Source organism: Salmo salar, chromosome 04 (assembly GCF_965601325.2).
Source record: "Salmo salar chromosome 04, fSalSal1, whole genome shotgun sequence".
Classification (NCBI taxonomy): domain Eukaryota; kingdom Metazoa; phylum Chordata; class Actinopteri; order Salmoniformes; family Salmonidae; genus Salmo; species Salmo salar.
The window spans coordinates 39151042-39173120 of record NC_138294.1 but is presented as its reverse complement, the minus strand read 5'-3'; the positions used below and the strand labels follow the sequence as shown (position 1 = coordinate 39173120).

At 43.5% G+C, this 22079-nt stretch overlaps 1 protein-coding gene across 3 annotated transcripts; it reads right to left on the bottom strand.

Annotated features, from left to right (window-relative positions):
* On the bottom strand, positions 1-21579 carry LOC106602857 (uncharacterized). Of its 3 annotated transcripts, none has more exons than XM_014195793.3 (19): positions 21392-21579; positions 20671-20723; positions 20478-20567; positions 19638-19762; positions 19250-19352; positions 19041-19109; positions 18631-18831; positions 18264-18360; positions 16382-16599; positions 15870-16023; positions 15202-15398; positions 14920-15037; positions 14516-14721; positions 14227-14344; positions 1129-1298; positions 784-881; positions 540-685; positions 338-384; positions 1-69 (listed from the first exon to the last, which is right to left on the bottom strand). In XM_014195793.3, exons 1-18 carry the CDS (start codon positions 21405-21407, stop codon positions 350-352), a joined length of 2214 nt encoding a protein of 737 aa, XP_014051268.1. In that variant the 5' UTR covers positions 21408-21579; the 3' UTR covers positions 1-69; positions 338-349. The 3 variants fall into 3 exon arrangements, with proteins under 3 accessions (XP_014051268.1, XP_014051270.1, XP_014051269.1); XM_014195795.3 differs by having other exon boundaries at positions 21468-21578; XM_014195794.3 differs by having other exon boundaries at positions 19250-19393; positions 21468-21518.
* Between the last annotated feature and the right edge of the window lie 500 nt (positions 21580-22079).

Genomic DNA, 22079 nt, shown 5'->3' with positions numbered 1-22079 from the left:
CCAGGACCCCCTGGCATCATGGTGACCAGGTTTATCATTGGTACGGGTACACCTCAGAGGACAGGGGGCCTGCAAATACAATACCATGCAACACACAAACAAGATAAACAGTCACTAAATGTCCTATCATTGGTAGTTGCCCCTCTTTCCAATGCCTTCAAGGTATCAAAGCTGTGTACAGTGGTAGTATTAATTATTGAAAGTTATGGGTAATTATTTTAGTCAACATGAAATATGTTCCAGAGAACATAAAAATAAATAAAAAAGTTGCTCAACAGTAAAAGATAGCAATGCTTAAACAGTGTAATCTGCAAAGACTGAAATGAGACACACATACCTGCTACTGATGTCAACCTCCAGCTGGTAGCCCATTACGTTTTCTTCCTATAGGGACTCAGAGGACAAGTGGTTGGAAAATGCAATCGAAGCCATGTCAGAATAGAGGCATTAAAGGGACAGTATTGGCAAATGTTGCCAATAGAAATGTCAAGAATAGAGTTGACATTACTCCTTATTCTATTCAGATGGATGAAGCTCACCTCTGATGAAGGGGTGTTGCTGGGACCCTGGGTGATGGTGGTGGGAGCGAGAGGCTCGGCTGTGGGGCCAGGCAGGGAGGGCCCGGGGCTGGTAGATTGTCAGGGCACGGGTCCCATTCGCTGGGTGGATGCAACCAATTGGGATACTATAAATGAATGAATGGATGAATGGAGTCAATCAAAAACAGACTGAGTGGAAATATTGGAATATGGTTGCAAAAGGTGGAGAAAAAAAATGTCTCACCTGAATTGGGGATATGGGGAGCTGAGGGTCTTCAGATCTATGGGGACTTTGGGCCGATACCGGACTTCATTGGTGTACACCAGGTGATCCTCCACCAGCTGGGTAGAAAGGAGAGTCATCAGGTGTTGTAGAGAATAAAATCCAAAACAATGGTACAAGAGTAGAGATTCTTCAACTCTTCCCTTCATCGAACCCTATCCCATTCCCATGATACCAATCAAAAAGTTCATTTCTCATTTAGTCAGATCTATCTCGCAACAAAAGACCTACAAAACTAGTATGGTATTTCTGAACAGATGAAATCAAAGTTGCTGACGCTGTAGAGTCGAGATGAGGTCCACTCACAGTTGTGGAGGTGCCACAGGAGTCTAGAGAGAAGCTGTACAGAGCCCTAGCTCCATCAGTCTCTATGGGAACACAGGAGGCATCCAGCAGGGATGTTAGCCTGGGGTTGACGGCTGAAGAAACCCTGGATGTATCCACCAACACCACCATCCTGCTGTCTGGGAGGCACACTGCATGGAGAGAGAAGGGAAGAACATCTAGACTTCAGAAAAGCAAAAGGACCACCATGGTAATATAATTGTATTTATTTTTGGATGACCACTTTCTAAACTACTGTGAGCACTGATAACATGCATTTAAGGAGCCACAGATTTCTTTGACTTCAGTCAATATACAATATCATCACTAGTGATAATATATTGACTGAAGTCAAAGAGAAATCTAATCATATTTAAGACGAAATAGTTAAGTTCTCTTTTATTTAAGCAGACTAACATCTCTAGACTTGAAAAAGAAAAAGGAGAGCCTCACACCCTAGGAGCTCAGATGCAATATTTGTATAGCTTCATCATGGTATAATGACAAACACTGTGGGTCACTCATTTAAATACTTTGAAAGGACACACATAGGTGTCTGTAATCATGTGACTTGATTTCATTGGTTGATTTACAGAACATGTAAAAAAAAAAAAAAAAGCAGTAATGATAACATATGATCATAGATACAAACATTTACAATGGATAACAAACATTTACAATGGATAGCAAAAAACACAATCACAAGAATGGCTTCAGATCAAAGTCTACATTGAGACCGAAGGTAGCAAGGGTCTTAAAACAATCCAGGCGGCCTCTCGTTTTAACAATAAATTGTCAAGTTCACCCCCTCTCCTAGGTAGGGTGACATGTTTTATGCTGATATACCGAAGAGACGAAATAGCTTCCAAAAGTGGGCCACAATTGGGTACGGCGAGTTTTTGCACCATTAATTTGCGCTTTGTTCTACCCACATCAATTACCACAAGGACAAGTTAAGATAATTAACTGCCTTAGTGGAGCACGTGATAACACCTTTAATTGAGATCTGTTTCCTAGTTTGGAAGTGCCATTGCACTTCTAGTTTCCATCCGGTAGAGGCGCAAATAGACGTGTGCAGGGGTATTTTGGGGTGGTAAATCAAAGTTTACCAATTGACCTGAGATTTCTGCCCCGCGAGAATACAACCAAGGGATTGCCGGAAAACATTATCAATACTGTCGCCGGAAAACATTATCAATACTGTCATCGGCTCATAGAATGTGCCAATGTGTGTAAACGATTCCCTTAATTTGTTCAGAGCACTTTGAATAGTTTGTAGTAAGAAAGCAAAAAAGCTTATTTTTGCTACACTGTCCTTGAGAGGTTTCGATTGTCTCAATAGCACTACTGATCTGACCATTTTTGTAACCCCTCTCCTTGAATTTTCTTTGCATCTCACCTATGTTTTCTGTCCAAATAGTTTTTTGCTAATTCTTTAGATTCCACAGAATTGCCTGTAGGTCAAACTGTTTTTCAAGGGTAGCTGGTGATCTCCATAAGCCCTCAAACTTACGATCAGTAGGTTTCATGTCAAGATCAGTGTATAGAACATTATCCTCACACAAAAATCAAACGTTGAAGGAAACTGATTTGACGTGTGTCAAACTGCATAGTAAATCTCAGGTGCTCAGAGTTAAGAGTTAAGAAAAGCATGGAATGCCTGGAGCTGTTTTTCATCACCCCTCCACAAAACAGAAATATAAATGTAACGTTTCCAAATAATACTGTTAAGCCCCAAAAATATTTTTGAGAGGATTGAGAATTGACTGTTTCTCCATGTAACCCACATACAAATTAGCATTGTTAGGAGCCATAGGGGGATCCCATAGCAGTGCCCTTTGTCTGGATAAAGACATAGTTTAGAAACATGAAATAGTTGTGTGCGAGTACCATTTCATCCAATGTTATGAACTACCTTCCAGTGCATGCATTATGTGTGTCACCGTTGCAAAAGATACTGAGATACCTACTGCAGCTCTCATTCTCCACATACAACACCCATTCTGCCAGTCACATTCTGTTAAAGGTCCCCAAAGCACACACATCCATGGATGACTCCTCTTTCCAGCTCACTGCAGCTATCGACTGGAACGAGCTGCAAAAAAAACACTCAAACTGGACAGTTTTATCTCCATCTCTTCATTCAAAGTCTCAATCATGGACACTCTTACTGACAATTGTGGCTGCTTCACTATTGTTGTCTATACCTTAATGCCCTTCGTGCGGTTGTCTGTGCCCAATAATGTTTGTACCATGTTTTGTGCTGATGCCATGTGTCGCTACCATGTTGTCATGTGTTCCTGCCATGCGGTTGTCTTAGTTCTCGCTTTATGTAGTGTGGTGGTGTCTCTAGTCGTGATGTGTATTTTGTCCTATATTTAATTGATTTACTTTTAATCCCAGTCCCCGCAGAAGGCCTTTTGGTAGGCCGTCATTGTAAATTAGAATTTGTTCTTAACCAACTTGCCGCGTTAAGGTTAAATAAAAATAAATATAGCTGCCCTCGGATTGCCGTGCAGATGAAATTTCAGCACGCACTGAGAAGCACGAGATTGAACTACTCAACTTTCTAGAATTTTCCCCTTTAGTTAACACTATCAACGGTTCGCTCTGTTGTGGGAATTGTGCTCGAATCAACGTAATATAACATACCGAAACAAATTAACTGTGCGAAACTGTGCAAGTGGTTCTCTTGTAGACAGAGCGCATTGGAATAGGATTCTATTGCATTGGCATGCACAACTCAAAGCCAATTTATGCTTGATCCGAAAATGTGTTCGGAGGCGCCATATGGATGGTGACGCACTTGCGAAGCCTCCACAGGTTTGCAGAGGCCAAATTGAGCTCCGTACCGCATCGCCATGCGCCTCAAATTTTTAACAAATGTGGATGGCTCCGTATATCTCCGCATTGACATGATTGATGGTATGTGAGGGCGGGAGGTCCTGTATAAATACAAACTCACTTCCTTCACAACTTCCATCACCGCCTGGTACGGCAACTGTACCGCCCGCAACTGTAGGGTTCTCCAGAGGGTGGTGCGGTCTGCCCGTCGCATCACTGGGGGCACACTGACTGCCCTCCAGGACACATACAGCACCGAATGTCACAGGAAGGCCAAAATGATCATCAAGGACATCAACCACCCAAGGCACGGCCTGGTCACCCCACTACCATCCAGAAGGCAAGGTCAGTACAGGTGCATCAAAGCTGGGACCGAGAGACTGAAAAACAGCTTCAATCTCAAGGCCATCAGACTGTTAAATAGCCATCCCTAGTCAACTACCAGCCAGTTACTCAACCCTGCACCTTAAGAGGCTGCTGCCCTATATACATAGAATACTGGTCACTTTAATGTTTATACTGCTTTACTAATTTCATATGTATATACACTGTATTCTCTTCTACTGTATTTTAGTCAATGTCACTGACATTGCTCTTGCTCATCCTAATATTTATACATTTCTTAATTCCATTCTTTTACATTTAGATATCTGTTAGATACTACTGCACTGTTGGAACTAGGAACCCAAGCATTTCGCTACACCCACAATAACCTCTGCTAAATATGTGTACGTGACCAATAAAATGTGATTTGATTCCATGTTTGTCAGTTTACTAAACTGATTTAGAACCAGAGTTACCGCAAGACAGGAGCACTGCCTCCGCTATTCCAGCACCATTTCAACTTAAACATCAAATCAACTAGGCTATATATGCTTAGTTTAATACAATGAAAACAAATCTTAAAAAAGATACCAAAAACTATTTAGTCCAATCAATGTTCCTAAATATCATGTTGCTGTCTGTGTGTGTGGCACAAATAAAAAAAAATTCAAGTTGACTCAACCTAGTTGTTGCCATCCTCCTCTCTTTCATGTTGGCAAAACAGTCTATGGCTTTGTCATACAGTAAGCTTTTGTTTTTTGTTGTCATAGGCTAACTTAGCTAAAATGCTTGCTAGCCTAACTTCCTCGCATGGGCAACAAAGAATCAGCTAAGTTAGCTAGCTAGTTAAAAGGGAGCTTACTAGGCTACAAATTGAACTTAAATCGTCTTAGGCCAGTGGCACATAAGAATTTATGGTTAGATCAGAATCGCTGTCATAATCATTGGCCTGTACAGATAATTAACTGAAAACCACAAATCCAAATTCCCAATCCATGGTTTAGGAAAGGGATGATTTAGCAAGCAAGCCGGGGGGGGGGGGGGGGGGGGGGGGGGGGGGAGAACCTACAGTTGAGCTCAGCGCTGATTGGCTACATGTCATAGTAGTTTGGTCCAGACAGCAACAGATACATGGGCTATACATACTGAGACAGAGGGGCGCCGTTTCCCCTTGCTCCGGTAAGTGCTCCGGTGAGATTCAGTCACTTGTGAATTGAAGGAAAACTATGAAGACAGAGGAACAAAATAAATAGTATAATTTAAATGGTTCTATTGGTCAAATATTTGGGGAAGCCTGGCTTCCTTTGGCATCCATGAAATATCAAAGGAGCAAAGCCTAGGTAAAAAGTTAGAGGAAACCCCACCTCAGTCTTCTGAAACCTAACCCTGGGTTTAGGGTTTTATTTCTCTGCGGGACAATTACAAAATGTTTTCATGCAAAAGACACCAGAATGGCTTTCCAAAAGGTGTTGAATGTTACTGAGAGGTCTAGTCCTGATTTAAATCTGCATAAGAAAAAACAGTTTAAATATTGCTGTCCATCAATGACCCCCAACCAGATTTACTGAGCAATTTAGAAAAATAAATGGATATATTTGGTCGTTGGTAGAATCTTAATAAAATTGATTCACAGCTGCCAAAGGTGCTTCCAACAACTATTAAACTCAGGAGGGGTGGAGACTTATCCAATTAGGATTAAAAAAAAATCTTAAATTGTGAACACAACTTTAATTTTGAAGGTTGTGTAAAGCTAAAAAATACAAATAATCCTTTTAAGAATATATTTTAAGGCAGCAAAATGTGAGTAGAAAGTTCAAGGGGGTGTACACTTTCTATAGGCACTGTAGATTAAACTGCAACTGAACAAACCGATTGGCACCGGTGTTTTTCTGAAATTTCATTCTTGGAGGTGTTTCCTGACCGATTCTGCGTTTGGTTAATGATGTTTGTCCCCTATGAGACACTAGATAACTCAAGGAATCTGTAATTAATTTAGACGTTTTTGCCAAGGATTTGTTATTTGCACAATCAACTAAGGTGTTTGGTGCCGTATTTCTCAAGTTACAAAATGTGCAACGTGTTGTCTTATGTATTTGTATTTATTATGGATCCCCATTAGCACTCTTCCTGGGGTCCAGCTAATTTGAAAAACATTACAATACATTCACAGATTTCACAACACAATGTGTGCCCTCAGGCCACTACCACATATCTACAGTACTAAATCCATGTGTATGTATAGTGCGTATGTTATCGTGTGTGTATGCATGTGTCGGTCTGTGCCAATGTTTGTGTTGCTTCACAGTCCCCGCTGTTCCATAAGGTGTTTTTTAAAATCTAATTTTACTGCTTGCGTCAACTACTTGATGTGGAATAGAGTTCCATGGCTCTATGTAGTAGTGTCAGTTAGGAGAGAATAACATGCATATTGTTAATATTAGCTCTTTGTGTACATCCAAGGGTCAGCCGTGCTGCCCTGTTCTGAGCCAAATGCAATTTTCCTAAGTCCTTTTCTGTGGTACCTGACCACACGACTGAACAGTAGTCAAGGTGCGACAAAACTAGGGCCTGTAGGACCTGCTTTGTTGATAGTGTTGTTGCTGTAGGACCTGCTTTGTTGATAGTGTTATTGCTTTATTATAGACAAACTTTTCCCCATCTTAGCTACTACTGCATCAATATGTTGACCATGCAGTTTACAATCTAGGGAAACTCCAAGCAGTTTAGTCATCTCAACTTCCACATTATTTATTAAAAGATTTAGATGAGGTTTAGGGTTTAGTGAGTGTTTTGTTCCAAATACAATGCTTTTAGTTTTAGAAATATTTAAGGCTAACTTATTCCTTGCCACCAACTGAAACTAACTGCAGCTCTTTGTTGAGTGTTGCAGTCATTTCAGTCGCTGACGTGTATAGTGTTCAGTAATCCGCATACATAGACACTCTGGCTTTACTCAGTCATGTCATTAGTAAAAATTGAAAAAAGCACGGGGCCTAAACAGCTACCCTGGGAAATTCCTGATTCTGGATTATATTTGAGAGGCTTCAATTAAAGAACACCCTCTGTGTTCTGTTAGAAAATCTACTTTATCCACATTATAGCAGGAGGTGTAAAGCCATAAACCTGAGTTTTTCCAGCAGCAGACTATGATCGATAATGTCAAAAGCTGCTCTGAAGTCTAACAAGACAGCCCCCCAATCATTTTATCATCAATTTCTCTCAGCCAATCATCAGTAATTTATGTAAGTGCTGTGCTTGTTGAATGTCCATCCCTATAAGCATACTGAAATTCTGTTGTCAATTTCTTTTACTATGAAAAAGCATTGCATCTGGTCAATTTTTTTCCAAAACTGAATGTAAACAAAGTCCGAACTGCTGGGCAGGTCTGTCTCACGTCTATGCTGTTGGATAGAGAACAATCACTGCAGCTGTTCACCCCATGTGTAATCAGTGCCTGTAATCTGGATCAGGTTATTAAAAATCAACCTACCAGGGTGTTTACAAACACTACAGGACCAAGATCATCCACTGATCACATTTGTACTAATACTGTAGAGCTTTGTTCTAAAGCTGTATCCATATCCATTTGATGCAGTGATCACAATATAGTTGCTGTTATCCAGGAAAGCCAAAGTTCCAAAAGCTGGGCTTAAAATAGTATATAACAACTAGCAGTACTGTAGAAACTAAATACATTACAACAGAACGTTTTGATTAGTGTAATGTTAGCTAGCTACATAGTTGTCTTTGTATCAAAGATAAAGGTAAGATAAAGGCAAACACAGCCATTGCTAGCTAGCTAGTCAGCCAACTCTAGCAGCACTAAATCATTTTTAGTCAATAAGATTTTTGCAACGTAAGCTTAACTTTCTGAACTTTCGAGACGTGTAGTCCACTTGTGTAGCTAGCAGGACTGAGTTTGTGTAGCTAGCAGGACTGACTTTGTGTTAGCTAGTCAACGTTTAATCACTTCTGCGTTATGAAAGGAACTAGACACGGACACGTATTGGTAGTTTGTTGTAACCAAGTATTGGTGCTAACATTGTGTATTGGTGCTAACCGTGTGTTATTGGATGCTAGCATGCTAGTTAGCTACGGCGTCATAGGACAGTGCGCTGGGTGGGTTTCACGGAAGAATAATGTACCAAGTTATCTAGCTGAATAAACTAAGTTTGAGCCTATTCCTGGAAACATTGAACCACTGTAGTTTACATCAATTATATTTCTAAAGTGGAAGTTGGAAAAGTTATATGAGTGTTTCAGTGAATAGTTAGTGAGGGAGGCCCTGTGCTCTCGCTTCCCCAGTTGTTTAGTTAATTTTCATTCCAATCTCCTTTGCATTAGCATAGCCTCTCCTGTAGCCTGTCAACTATATGTTTGTCTATCCCTGTTCTCTCCTCTCTGCACAGGCAACACAAACGCCTCACACCGCGTGGCCGCTGCCACTCTAACGTGGTGGTCCCAGCGCGCACAACCCACGTGGAGTTCCAGGTCTTCGGCAGCCTCTGGAACTGCCGGTCTGCGGCCAACAAGGCAGAGTTCATCTCAGCCTATGCTACCCTCCAGTCCCTCGACTTCTTGGCACTGACGGAAACATGGATTACCACAGAAAACACTGCTACTCCTACTGCTCTCTCCTCTTCTGACCACGTGTTCTCGCATACCCCGAGAGCATCTGGTCAGCGGGGTGGTGGCACTGGAATCCTCATCTCTTCCAAGTGGACATTCTCTCTTTCTCCCCTGACCCATCTGTCTATCTCCTCATTTGAATTCCATGCTGTCACAGTCACTAGCCCATTCAAGCTTAACATCCTTAACATTTATCGCCCTCCAGGTTCCCTTGGAGAGTTCATCAATGAGCTTGACACCTTGATATGAGTTCCTTTCCTGAGGACGGCTCACCCCTCACAGTTCTGGGTGACTTTAACCTCCCTACGTCTACCTTTGACTCATTTCTCTCTGCCTCCTTTCCACTCCTCTCCTCTTTTGACTTCACCCTCTCACCGTCCCCCCTACTCACAAGGCAGGCAATACGCTTGACCTCATCTTTACTAGATGCTGTTCTACTAATCTCACTGCAACTCCCCTCCAAGTCTCCGACCACTACCTTGTATCCTTTTCCCTCTCGCTCTCCTCCAACACTACTCACTCTGCCCCTACTCAGATGGTATTGCGCCATCGCAACCTTCGCTCTCTCTCTCCTGCTACTCTCTCCTCTTCCATCCCATCATGTCTTCCCTGTGCTCAATCCCTCTCCAAACAATCTGCTGATTCTGATTCCTCAACCCTCCTCTCCTCCCTCTCTGCATCCTTTGACTCTCTATGTCCCCTATCCTCCCGGCCGACTCGGTCCTCCCCTCCTGCTCCGTGGCTTGACGACTCACAGAACAGGGCTCCGGGCAGCCGAGCGGAAATGGAGGAAAACTAGCCTCCCTGCGGACCTGGCATCATTTCACTCCCTCCTCTATACATTTTCTTCCTCTGTTTCTGCTGCTAAAGCCACTTTATACCACTAAATTCCAAGCATCTGCCTCTAACCCTAGGAAGCTCTTTGCCACCTTCTCCTCCCTCCTGAATCCTCCCCCCCCCCCCCCCCCTCCTCCCTCTCTGCGGATGACTTTGTCAACCATTTTGAAAAGAAGGTTGACGACATTCGATCCTCGTTTGTTAAGTCAAACGACACCGCTGGTCCTGCTCACGTTGCCCTACCCTATGCTTTGACCTCTTTCTCCCCTCTCTCTCCAGATGAAATCTTGCGACTTGTGATGGCCGGCCGTCCAACAACCTGCCCGCTTGACCCTATCCCCTCCCATCTTCTCCAGACCATTTCCGGAGACCTTCTCCCCTACCTCACCCCGCTCATCAACTCATCCTTGACCGCTGGCTACTTCCCTTCCGTCTTCAAGAGAGCGAGAGTTGCACCCCTTCTCAAAAAACCTACACTCGATCCCTCCGATGTCAACAACTACAGGCCAGTATCCCTTCTTTCTTTTCTCTCAAACTCTTGAGCGTGCCGTCCTTGGCCAGCTCTCTTGCTATCCCTCTCAGAATGACCTTCTCGATCCAAATCAGTCAGGTTTCAAGACTGGTCATTCAACGGAGACTGCTCTTCTCTGTGTCACGGAGGCTCTCCGCACTGCTAAAGCTAACTCTCTCTCCTCTGCTCTCATCCTTCTAGACATATCTGCTGCCTATGATACTGTGAACCATCAGATCCTCCTCTCCACCCTCTCCGAGTTAGGCATCTCCGGCGCGGCTCACTCTTGGATTGCGTCCTACCTGACAGGTCGCTCCAACCAGGTGGCGTGGCGAGAATCCGTCTCCGCACCACATGCTCTCACCACTGGTGTCCCCCAGGGCTCAGTTCTAGGCCCTCTCCTATTCTCGCTATACACCAAGTCACTTGGCTCTGTCATATCCTCACATGGTCTCTCCTATCATTGCTACGCAGACAACACACAATTCATCTTCTCCTTTCCCCCTTCTGATAACCAGGTGGCGAATCGCATCTCTGCATGTCTGGCAGACATATCAGTGTGGATGACGGATCACCACCTCAAGCTGAACCTCGGCAAGACGGAGCTGCTCTTCCTCCCGGGGAAGGACTGCCCGTTCCATGATCTCGCCATCACGGTTGACAACTCCATTCTGTCCTCCTCCCAGAGTGCTAAGAGCCTTGGCGTGACCCTGGACAACACCCTGTCGTTCTCCGCTAACATCAAGGCGGTGACCCGATCCTGTAGGTTCATGCTCTACAACATTCGCAGAGTACGACCCTGCCTTACACAGGAAGCGGCGCAGGTCCTAATCCAGGCACTTGTCATCTCCCGTCTGGATTACTGCAACTCGCTGCTGGTGGGGCTCCCTGCCTGTGCCATTAAACCCCTACAACTCATCCAGAACGCCGCAGCCCGTCTGGTGTTCAACCTTCCTAAGTTCTCTCATGTCACCCCGCTCCTCCGCACACTCCACTGGCTTCCAGTTGAAGCTCGCATCTGCTACAAGACCATGGTGCTTGCCTACGGAGGTGTGAGGGGAACGGCACCTCCGTACCTTCAGGCTCTGATCAGTCCCTACACCCAAAGAAGGGCACTGCGTTCATCCACCTCTGGCCTGCTCGCCTCCCTACCTCTGCGGAAGCACAGTTCCCGCTCAGCCCAGTCAAAACTGTTCGCTGCTCTGGCACCCCAATGGTGGAACAAGCTCCCTCATGACGCCAGGACAGCGGAGTCAATCACCACCTTCCGGAGACACCTGAAACCCCACCTCTTTAAGGAATACCTGGGATAGGATAAAGTAATCCTTCTAACCCCCCCCCCCCCAAAAAAAAATATACAGATGTACTATTGTAAAGTGGTTGTTCCACTGGATATCATAAGGTGAATGCACCAATTTGTAAGTCGCTCTGGATAAGAGCGTCTGCTAAATTACGTAAATGTAAATAACAGATCATACAAAAGATTTTGCTGTGATTCTTATGTCGATTATGTAAGAAATATGTGTTAGTCTGATGTGATTAATAAGGAGCATCCAGATGCTGCACTTGCTAAATATGAAATTGCTTCTTCCAATTATTGATAAACATGCACCTGTTAAGAAACTAACTGTTAAGGCTCCATGGATTGATGAGGAATTGAAAAAACTATGGTTGAAATAGATGAGGAAAAAGGAGTGGCTAAGTCTTGCTGAACATTTGACTGGCTGACTGCAAATTGAGAAATTGTGTGACTAAACTCAACAAAAATAAATTGTATTATGAAGCCAAAATCAATTAAATAGAGAATTCTGGAAAACATTGGAGTACTTTAAATTAAATGGTTAGAAAGAAATTAAACTCCATCTTTATTCAAATCAGATGGCTTATTCCACAAAGCCATTTGATGTTGCCAATTATTTTAATTAGTTCTACTTGGACACCCCATCCCCACATTTCCCAGTCTTCCATACCAAATAGGCTCCATTTCCCTACATGGGAGCATTGCAAACCCCAGGTCAGGATTTTTGACCTGGCTACATGTACTGTACATTGAACAACACCTCAGATTTTTTCTGTATAACAAAACAAAAACAAACAAAAAAATCAACAATGAAGTTGCCTCTTCTACAATGGGGTTCAATAGGAAATAATGTTGGTTTTCCCCAATATGTGGGCGTGGTCGAGGGGAATTCTATATTATTAAAAGAATACTGGCAGGAACTATTGGTAGGATGATGTTATAGTAACCGTGCTATTCCAAACAAAAAACCACAGCGGAATATAAACTGGATAATACCATTTGGGAGGATGACATGCTTCTTTTGAGCCTAAAATGAAGAAAATCGTCACGGCATTATAAGAGGAGATCCTCCCTTGGTTTTTAATCCTTAGCGTATTGTATACAGGGCACTCGGAAAGTATTCAGACAAATTGACTTTTTCCACATTTCATTACGTTACAGCCTTATTCTAAAATGTATTAAATATTTTTTCCGTCATCAATCTACACACAATATCCCATAATGACAAAGCAAAAAGTGTTTTAGACATTATTGCAAATGTATTAAACACAAACGGATATATCACATTTACGTAATTATTCAGACTCTTTACTCAGTACTTTGTTGAAGCATCTTTGGCAGCGATTACAGCCTCGAGTCATTTTGGGTATGACGCTACAAGCTTGACACACCTGTATTTGGGGAGTTTCTCCCATTCTTCTCTGCAGATCCTCTCAAGCTCTGTCAGGTTGGATGGGGAGCGTTGCTGCACAGCTATTTTCAGGTATCTCCAGAGATGTTCAATCGGGTTCAAGTCCAGGCCACTCAAGGACATTCAGAGACTTCTCCCAAAGCCACTCCTGAGTGTCTTGGCTGTGTGCTTAGGGTCATTGTGCTGTTGGAAGCTGAACCTTCATCCCAGTTTCAGGGCCTGAGCGCTCTGAAGCAGGTTTTCATCAAGGATCTCTCTGTACTTCGCTCCATTCATCTTTCCCTCGATCCCGACTAGTCTCCCAGTTCCTGCCGCAGAAAAACATCCCCACAGCATGCTGCCACCACACTTCACCACAGGGAAGGTGCCAGGTTTCCTCCAGTCGTGATACTTGGCATTCAGACCAAAATAGTTCAGTCTTGGTTTCATCAGACCAGAGAATCTTGTTTCATGATCAGAGTTCTTTAGGTGCCTTTAGGCAAACTCCAAACGGGCTGTCATGTACCTTTTACCAAGGAGTGGTTTCCGTCTGGCCACTCTACCATAAAGGCCTGATTGGTGGAGTGCTGCAGAGATTGTTGTCCTTCTGGAAGTTTCTCGCAGAGTGACCATCGGATTCTTTGTCACCTCCCTGGCCAAGGCCCTTCACTCTCGATTGCTCAGTTTGGCCAGGCAGCCAGCTCTAGGAAGAGTCTTGGTGGTCCCAAACTTCTTCCATTTAAGAATGATGGAGGCCACTGTGTTCTTGGGGACCTTCCCCAGATCTGTGTCGCGATACAATCCTGTCTCAGAGCTCTAAAGACAATTCCTTTAACCTCATGGCTTGGTTTATGCTCTGACATGCACTGTCAACTGCGGGACCTTGTATAAACAGGTGTGTGCCTTCCCAAATCATGTCCAATGAAGTTGTAGAAACATCTTAAGAATGATCAATGGAAACAGGATGCAGCTCAGCTCATTTTCGAGTCTCATAGCAACAGGTCCAAATACTTATGTGAATAAGGTCGTTTTTATTTTTATACATTTGCAAAAATGTCTAAACCTGTTTTTGCTTTGTCATTTTGAGTGTAGATTGATGAGGAAAAACATTTATTTAATCCATTTTAGAATAAGGCTTTAATGTAACAAAATGTGGAAAAAGTAAATGAGTCTGAATACTTTCCGAATGCATTGCATAATATGTATGCATGTAGGATGGTACTGTAAATGCATTGGTTGTTTTACCCAGTAGTTCCTTCACAAGGAAGACACAGCGCTGGGTGAAGGTGTGCTCCTGTATGGCCGTCTCTCTGTCCTCCAGTGTAATTTTCACAGTTACCACCAGCCCCTGCAAACTCAGACCCTGACGGAGAGCGAGAGAGCAAAAAAAGAGGAACAGGCTGTGATCAAGAGATTAAGGCTAAATATGGGTATAGAGCCACTTTGACTCAACTTTGTTATGCCCACTACAAAAATGTACATTGCCACCCATAACAAATAGAACCCAACAGCTAAACTGGTTTAGTCCCCTCACCTCGTAGGCCATGCCAAGGCCGTAAAGAGGGATCACCATACTGAAGTAGTCCTGCCTGGTCTCTAGGGCGTAGTCGCCCAACTCCACCAGCTCCCAGTCCAGCCTGCGACCCCCCACGTACACCTCCCACTGGGTGTCCATGTTTCCGTAGTGCAGCTGCAGACGCACCCCTTTATCAGAGCACCCCCCATCCACTCTGGGCAGGACTGGAGGACAGGGGAGGGAGAACAGAAGGAGGGATGGACGGGTTGGAAGGTTTGATGGATAGATTGACAATTTTCAAGTCAGGGAATGGTTTCAGGTGTTAGCCTACCTTACAGTAGCCTACCTTTTGAGTTTAATTTAACCGTATAAGCTCACAGAGGGGCTGTACTTGTATGGGAATGCATGCGAGTCATACATACCAACATCCTGTAGGACAGCCTCTACGGTGGCAGGGTGGTGGTACAGGTCAGAGTGGGGGGAGATGGTAAGAGTGAAGGTCACTGCCAGACTGTACCTCCTGTACCCCTGCCCAAGATACTACAGGACCAGAGACAGGAGGATATCAGCGAAAAATATGTAGACTAAGGTCAGAGCTTAAGTATTGAACACACACACAGAGCAGTTTTACTGTTCCTTAATCTCATACATGAACTGCTTCAGTGTTTCTAGTATCACACTGACTGGTACTAACATGCCCTCACCTTCTGGGAGACCAGATGGTGTGAGAAGGGGGTCTTCAGTAGGTAGGCATGGGTGCCATTGGGGAAGGGGACCTGTGAGAGGTAAACCCCTAGCTGCTCTGCCAAGGACTGGTCCCCCACGGTGATGTTGGACAGAGACACGTCACGAGGGAACAAGCCCAGAGACACAGAGAACTGTCCCTCAGAGGGATTGGTTTCTGCAGGAGGAAGAACAGTCATAACATTCCATACTGTAAGTTCTCTCATTAATATGTTGGTGGAAGTTAACCTGGTTCCAGATCCGTTTGTGCCCTCTTGCCAACTCCTATGGTCATGTCGTTGTCAGACGACGACCATAGGATTTGGCAAGACATCACAAATAGGGATGAGCACACTCTAATGCAGAGTTTCCCCAAACTTGGTCCTGCCCCCCCGGGTGCAAGTTTTGGTTTTTGCCCTAGCACTACACAGCTGATGCAAATAATCAAAGCTTGATGATTAGTTGGTTACTTGAGTCACCCGTGTAGTGCTAGGGCAGAAACCAAAATGTGCACCTAGGGGGGTGCCCCAGGACCGAGTATGGGAAACCCTGCACTGCTGGAGGCTCTTAAGTGAAACGTTGGCCAAAGTGACAGAAAGGGAAGATATGCAACTTTCTTTTTAATTTGTATGGTATAAGGACTACTTGCTGTTTATAAGGATTGGTGTCTGAGGCAGATGGATGATAGAAAGGGGTCTAAAGGAGCGGTATTCAGTGTGAGCCGACTGAGAATCCTCCCACTGGTGCATGTAGAACAGGTCAATGAAATAGGACTGGGAGTACTGGCCATCCACCACCTGGCTCTGAGGGAGAGAGTAATGGTTAAGGCAACATAAATTAATCAATCAATGGCATTATGAAAAGCATAATGAAGCTGCAGCATCAAGGAGTAAAATCAAAGAAAGGAGAGGCTGGGGCACTGCACATATGCTGCTTCTGAGTGCTTTATTCCCCACAAAATTCACAAAGATTGGACATTTGTCAGTTGTGCATGTCACCTGCTCACACTTCAAATCAAGCCACCCATTTCTTCACTAAAATAGTCAGTACTTCACTGACATGCCACCAGTATTTGTTAGGAAATTAACTAAGTACAGCTCATGATTAAAACTGGGATAAGAACTAAAACCAGTGAAATTAAATCTCCTTTGTCTGTAATACCTTGACGTAGCCACCTTCTGCACCAAATGGAATCCTGATCTCCACAGCTCCATCCTGTTCCTGTATGTCATATCCTCTCTGACGGGCCACACAGTCACTCAGGTAGCGTCCCTCCACTCCCACCGTCAGGCCCTTGTCTCTGAAGGGGGGCTGCACCAGGGTGGACAGCACCTTGGGGAACCTCCACAGAATGTGCTTCCCATCCATGGAGGCCTTGTCTGGAGAAGAGGAGGGGGTAAGGTACTAAAACTGCTGTAGAGGCAAAATAGACCTGATCCCAGAACAGTTTGTGGTCTTGCGAACACTTATGGTTATGGGCAGGTGTGTTTGGAATTACAAATGACCATATACAGGAGAAGTCAGAAGTTTACATACACCTTAGCCAAATACATTTAAACTCAGTTTCACAATTCCTGACATTTAATCCTAGTTAAAATTCCCTGTCTTAGGTCAGTTAGGATCACCACTTTATTTTAAGAATGTGAAATGTCAGAATGATAGTATAGAAATATTTATTTCATCTTTAATTTCTTTCATCACATTCCCAGTGGGTCAGAAGATAACATACACAATTAGAATTTGGTAGCATTGCCTTGAAATTGTATAACTTGGGTCAAATGTTTCTGGTAGCCTTCCACAAGCTTCCCACAACAAGTTGGGTGAATTTTGTCCCATTCCTCCTGACAGAGCTGGTGTAACTGAGTTAGGTTTGTAGGCCTCCTTGCTCGCACACGCTTTTTCAGTTCTGCCCACACATTTTCTATAGGATTGAGGTCAGGGCGTTGTGATGGCCACTCCAATACCTTGACTTTGTTGTCCTTAAGTCATTTTGCCACAACTTTGGAAGTATGCTTGGGGTCATTGTCCATTTTGAAGACCCATTTGCGACCAAGCTTTAACTTCCTGACTGATGTCTTGAGATGTTGCTTCAATATATCCACATCATTTTCCTCCCTCATGATGCCATCTATTTTGTGAAGTGCACCAGTCCCTCCTGCAGCAAAGCACTCCCTCAACATGATGCTGCCACCTCCGTCCTTCACAGTTGGGATTGTGTTCTTCGGCTTGCAAGCCCCTCCCTTTTTCCTCCAAACATAACAATGGTCATTATGGCTAAACAGTTCCATTTTTGTTTCATCAGACCAGAGGACATTGATTTGCACTTTCCGCACCAAAGTACGTTCATCTCTAGGAGACAGAACACATCTCCTTCCTGAGCGGTATGACGGCTGCGTGGTCCCATGGTGTTTATACTTACGTACTATTGTTTGTACAGATGAACGTGGTACCTTCAGGCGTTTGGAAATTGCTCCCAAGGATGAACCAGACTTGCAGAGGTCTACATTTTTTTCCTGAGGTCTTGGCTGATGTCTTTTGATTTTCCCATGATGTCAAGCAAAGAGGCACTGAGTTTGAAGGTAGGCCTTGAAATACATCCACAGGTACACCTCCAATTGACTCAAATTATGTCAATTAGCCTATCAGAAGCTTCTAAAGCCATGACATAATTTTCAGGAATTATCCAAGCTGTTTAAAGGCACAGTCAATTTAGTGCATGTAAACTTCTGACCCACTGGAATTGTGATACAGTGAATTACAAGTGAAATAATATGTCTGTAAACAATTGTTGGAAATATTACTTGTCATGCACAAAGTAGATAGATAACAAGATATTTGTGGAGTGATTGAAAAACGAGTTTTAATGACTCCAACCTAAGTGTATGTAAACTTCCGACTTCAACTGTATGTTGGCAAGACCACACAATCAGATCTGGGACCAGGTTAGAAGCAAATGGGGTCATGTTCACATATCATGCATTCAATTACATGAATGAAATTCAGTTATGAACCGTCTATTTTCCAATGATCAAAAGAGATGTACTTGTGGTGCAAGCAACCGAGGCATCCACTCTTAGAAGTGTCCAGTGGTGTTTGTAAAGAATGGTGGCACTGACCACCTCCACCTCGATACCTTTCTCCTGAAATAGTTAGAAAAGCTTTCACATTACTTAGCCAAGCAGAACCGAGTCAAGCTGCACTGGACAGTTGTTGGAACTGCACTGGAGAGGACATTGTGAAAAGAAAATATCCAATCCAGAACTGCATGGTTTAGGTTATCACGATAGCGTGAAAAGGGTATTGGTGAATCTGACCAGTAATCCATAGGAAATAGAGCAAAGCAAACTGACCTAAAGGAGGATTGATATACCAATGGAAACAGATCTACAGCCCTGGCTCTGCAGTCTGACCTGTAGGATGTAGGCGAGGCGGGAGCCATAGGCACAGCGCAGCAGAACACGTGTCTCTGTGGTGTTGATGTGGTAGCCCAGGAGATGGGCCATCTCTACAGGCAGGGTCTTCTCTTTCATAGAGGGTCTCCCATCACTCCCCTGCTGGTCACCTGGCACCCGGAACACCACACGCCACTCCCTCAGACCCTCCTCCGACCACTGGAGAGAGATTACAAGGTATTAATCAAGAATTCAAAGGCATTGAAAGAGGTGGATATGGGGAACAACAAAACACTATTGAATTGAATTTTATTTTGACCAACAGATAAAATATACATCTACAAGATGTGTATTTGATCACAGTGGAAAGCACTTGAAAGCATGAATGGCCCTCTCGTTGGCCTCAGTGTGTGAAAGGGAATATGTACCACAGGTGGTGGTGTCATCCATTCCAGACCCTTGTGGTTGGCAGGAGGGACCTGTTTTATGGCAGACACCTAATATTGGAAAATAAAGAATTGAACAACCATATGCAAATACATTCTATCCTAATGAATATTGAGTAAATCATGTCAGACGATAATAGATCAAAAAGGTACAGTCAGTCACATATAACTCAGTTAAAAGTTTCCATGACCTCCATATAGTTCTCCTCACAGACTATCTCCCGGGGATTCCATGGCTGGTGTAAAGGGCAGGTCAGCTGGAGAGGGTAGGACATCTCCTCACCGTCAACATCTCTATTCACAAACCACACCAGCAGTCGGAAAGCAGTGTCTTTCTGAAGAACATAATATAGCAGGAGGCATACTAACAAAAATGCTAAATGTAGAAACTGACTCAGGCACACATGATAATTTTGTTCACACTTGAATCATTAGGAACCCTTAGAAGAAAAACAGGTGACCACTCACTCACAATTAAAAGTTGATGGTCTTAGTTCTTTAGAGGCTCCTCCCTGATTCCCCCCTATTCGCTATGAATCGCCTTAACTGTGGCTTCCAGACACTGATAGTAATAATCACCTGATTGTGTACATGACAAGCCAGGTAGGAGGCACGGAGGACCAGGTCCCCCCAGGAGTCCAGCACCATGGTGTAGCCACATTCTGCAGCCCCCTGGCCTGAGAGGGTGTGGGCTCCACTGCCATCTGGTTGGTTGGGGGGGGGGGGGGGGGGGGTAGTAGAGTGGTCATTTCTATGACCTGTTCATGTGATGCAGTGATACAAGCCTCATACTTGGTAGCTACATTTTTAAACAGCAGTGATATGTGAATGCTTCCATACAGCCGTTACACAGTATGTAGCATAAAGCATAGCATGGAGAATTTACGACCAACCTTTACTTGGCGATGCTTCCTCAAGTCCTAACTTGGAAGAGAACAAGTCTTCAACATTTTCATTTGTAGTTACAGGGGGTTAGCTTTCATTTAGAAAATGTTCTGCTATTAAATGTTTTGCTCCGTGAAGTAATCCAACAATATTGTACGCTGCCATCTTGTCTATTTAAAATCTTCTCTCACTGATTGAGACAGGTGGGTGTCCACCCAAAAGTGCCTCATGTCAGGATGAAATTCACAAGTCTCGATCAATGAGAAGATTTGAAATAAACAAGATGGTGGCGTACACATTGTTGGATTACTTCATGGAGCAAAAAATATATCTTTTTTAAATGGAGCATAGACATGGAAGTTTAGAAGATGTGTTGTCTTACAAGTCGGGAATTTAGGAAGTATCGCCAAGTAAAGGTTGGCCGAATTCTCTGTTTTATGCTTTACATTACCTACTGTAACAGCTGTATGTATGGAAGCATTCACATATCACCACTATTTCAAAGTGTAGTTACATACTAGATATCTTACTCACCTTCAACATCAAACCTAAACTTCTGACCAAGGAGGCTCGACTTGACTGACAGCCAGAAGTGGCGATCCTGACACTCAGTTCTGAACATTCCTTCACAAAATAAAGAGGATGTCATATACTTTGTACACTGTAGGTAGTCACTGGTTATGAAGTGAGTAGAGACTAGAGGGATGCAGGTTTGATACCAACTTACCAATGGGTATGGTGTCAGTAGCATAGATGGGAAGGATGCAAAGCAAAAGTACACTAAAAAAAAACAAAGTCAGTCAGTCACAGCACACAAATTAATTCCTTGGGCATGACACCAGGTGTGAAATCATTAAGGTGATTCTGTTGCAAAACATTTCACAACAAACCATTTACTTCAAAAGAAAAAGCAAACGAGAGTTTCTATTGTAAACATTTTGGTAAGTCCCTCCCCGTTTTCTTATGTTTGCTCTGGGGTGTATTCATTCCACCGATTGTTGCAAAACATTTCTTAAACTGAAGCAAACAAAATGGGGAAGGATCTACCTGAACTTTCTTTTTAACGTTTAACTAGGCAAGTCAGTTAAGAACAACATTTACAATGACGGCCTACCCCTAACGACGCTGGGCCAATTGTGCACCGCCCTATGGGACTCCCAATCACGGCTAGTTGTGATACAGCCTTGAATCAAACCAGGGTCTGTAGTGACGCCTCTAGTGCTAAGATGCAGTGCCTTAGACCGCTGCAACACTCGGGAGCCCAATTTGTCCAACAGAAACTAGTTTGGGTCTTAAACAGTAAACGGTTTCCGTAATGAATACACCCATGCAATATATCAACTGTTACAGCAGTCAAATCTGGATACCAACTACACTCTAAAGCTTTGGACACTTTTTCTCCTTTATATTCGTAGGCCTAATACTTTTTAAAAACCAAAGCAGCTCACCAGATAACTCTTTCATCTTTCATAATTGTGATTTCATAAACAACAAGGTTCTTGTGCATTTGTAAAATTAACTTACAAATGTCCTTTCACATTTGTTGTACTCTTGAATCAGGCACATTGTCTTATCAGCTGCCATTTTGACTGGGTGAGGACCACACACCTGGTAGGTGAATCAACAATTAGCCTAATTGCATAAGCTATGTATCTACCGTTTTTTGAGCTATATTACTGTCAAGACTTCCCCACTAATAGTAATTATGGCAACGTTGTTGTAGCATTTTCATTCAAAGATTGTAATGCAAAAGGGAAAGAAAGCGCTAATTTTCAGCTTCATGTGCCATGTCGAATAACACGGGCGTTTCTCTGCCCAGGCGTTGTTGACGCATGCCAGATCTTACAACGCCTTGATTGGTATTTTAAGTATGAGCTAACCACATCATCTGTTACAGCAGTCTGTCAGTCGATGACACAGCGATAATGTGGTGCCCGACCATTGGTCTGACGGGATTTACACTATGGGAAGATCTCAATTGTAGCCTGGTGTTTGTTCTATTATTTTATTTATTGTATTCACAGGAATGTCCCTGTATTGATGTGTAGTACTGTTATTATTGTGGCAAAAAAATAATAAAAAAAATTACGACACCCAAACTGAAATAAAAAAATGATCATTCAATCTCAATTGCAT

What these genes read in the sequence shown, in the direction of transcription:
- LOC106602857 (XM_014195793.3), bottom strand. An exon ending in GTGAGGAGAACTATATGGAG is followed by an intron (nt 19,110 to 19,249) that starts GTCATGGAAACT and finishes TTCCAATATTAG; the next exon opens with GTGTCTGCCATAAAACAGGT. An exon ending in TCCCCATATCCCCAATTCAG is followed by an intron (nt 686 to 783) that starts GTGAGACATTTT and finishes ATTCATTTATAG; the next exon opens with TATCCCAATTGGTTGCATCC.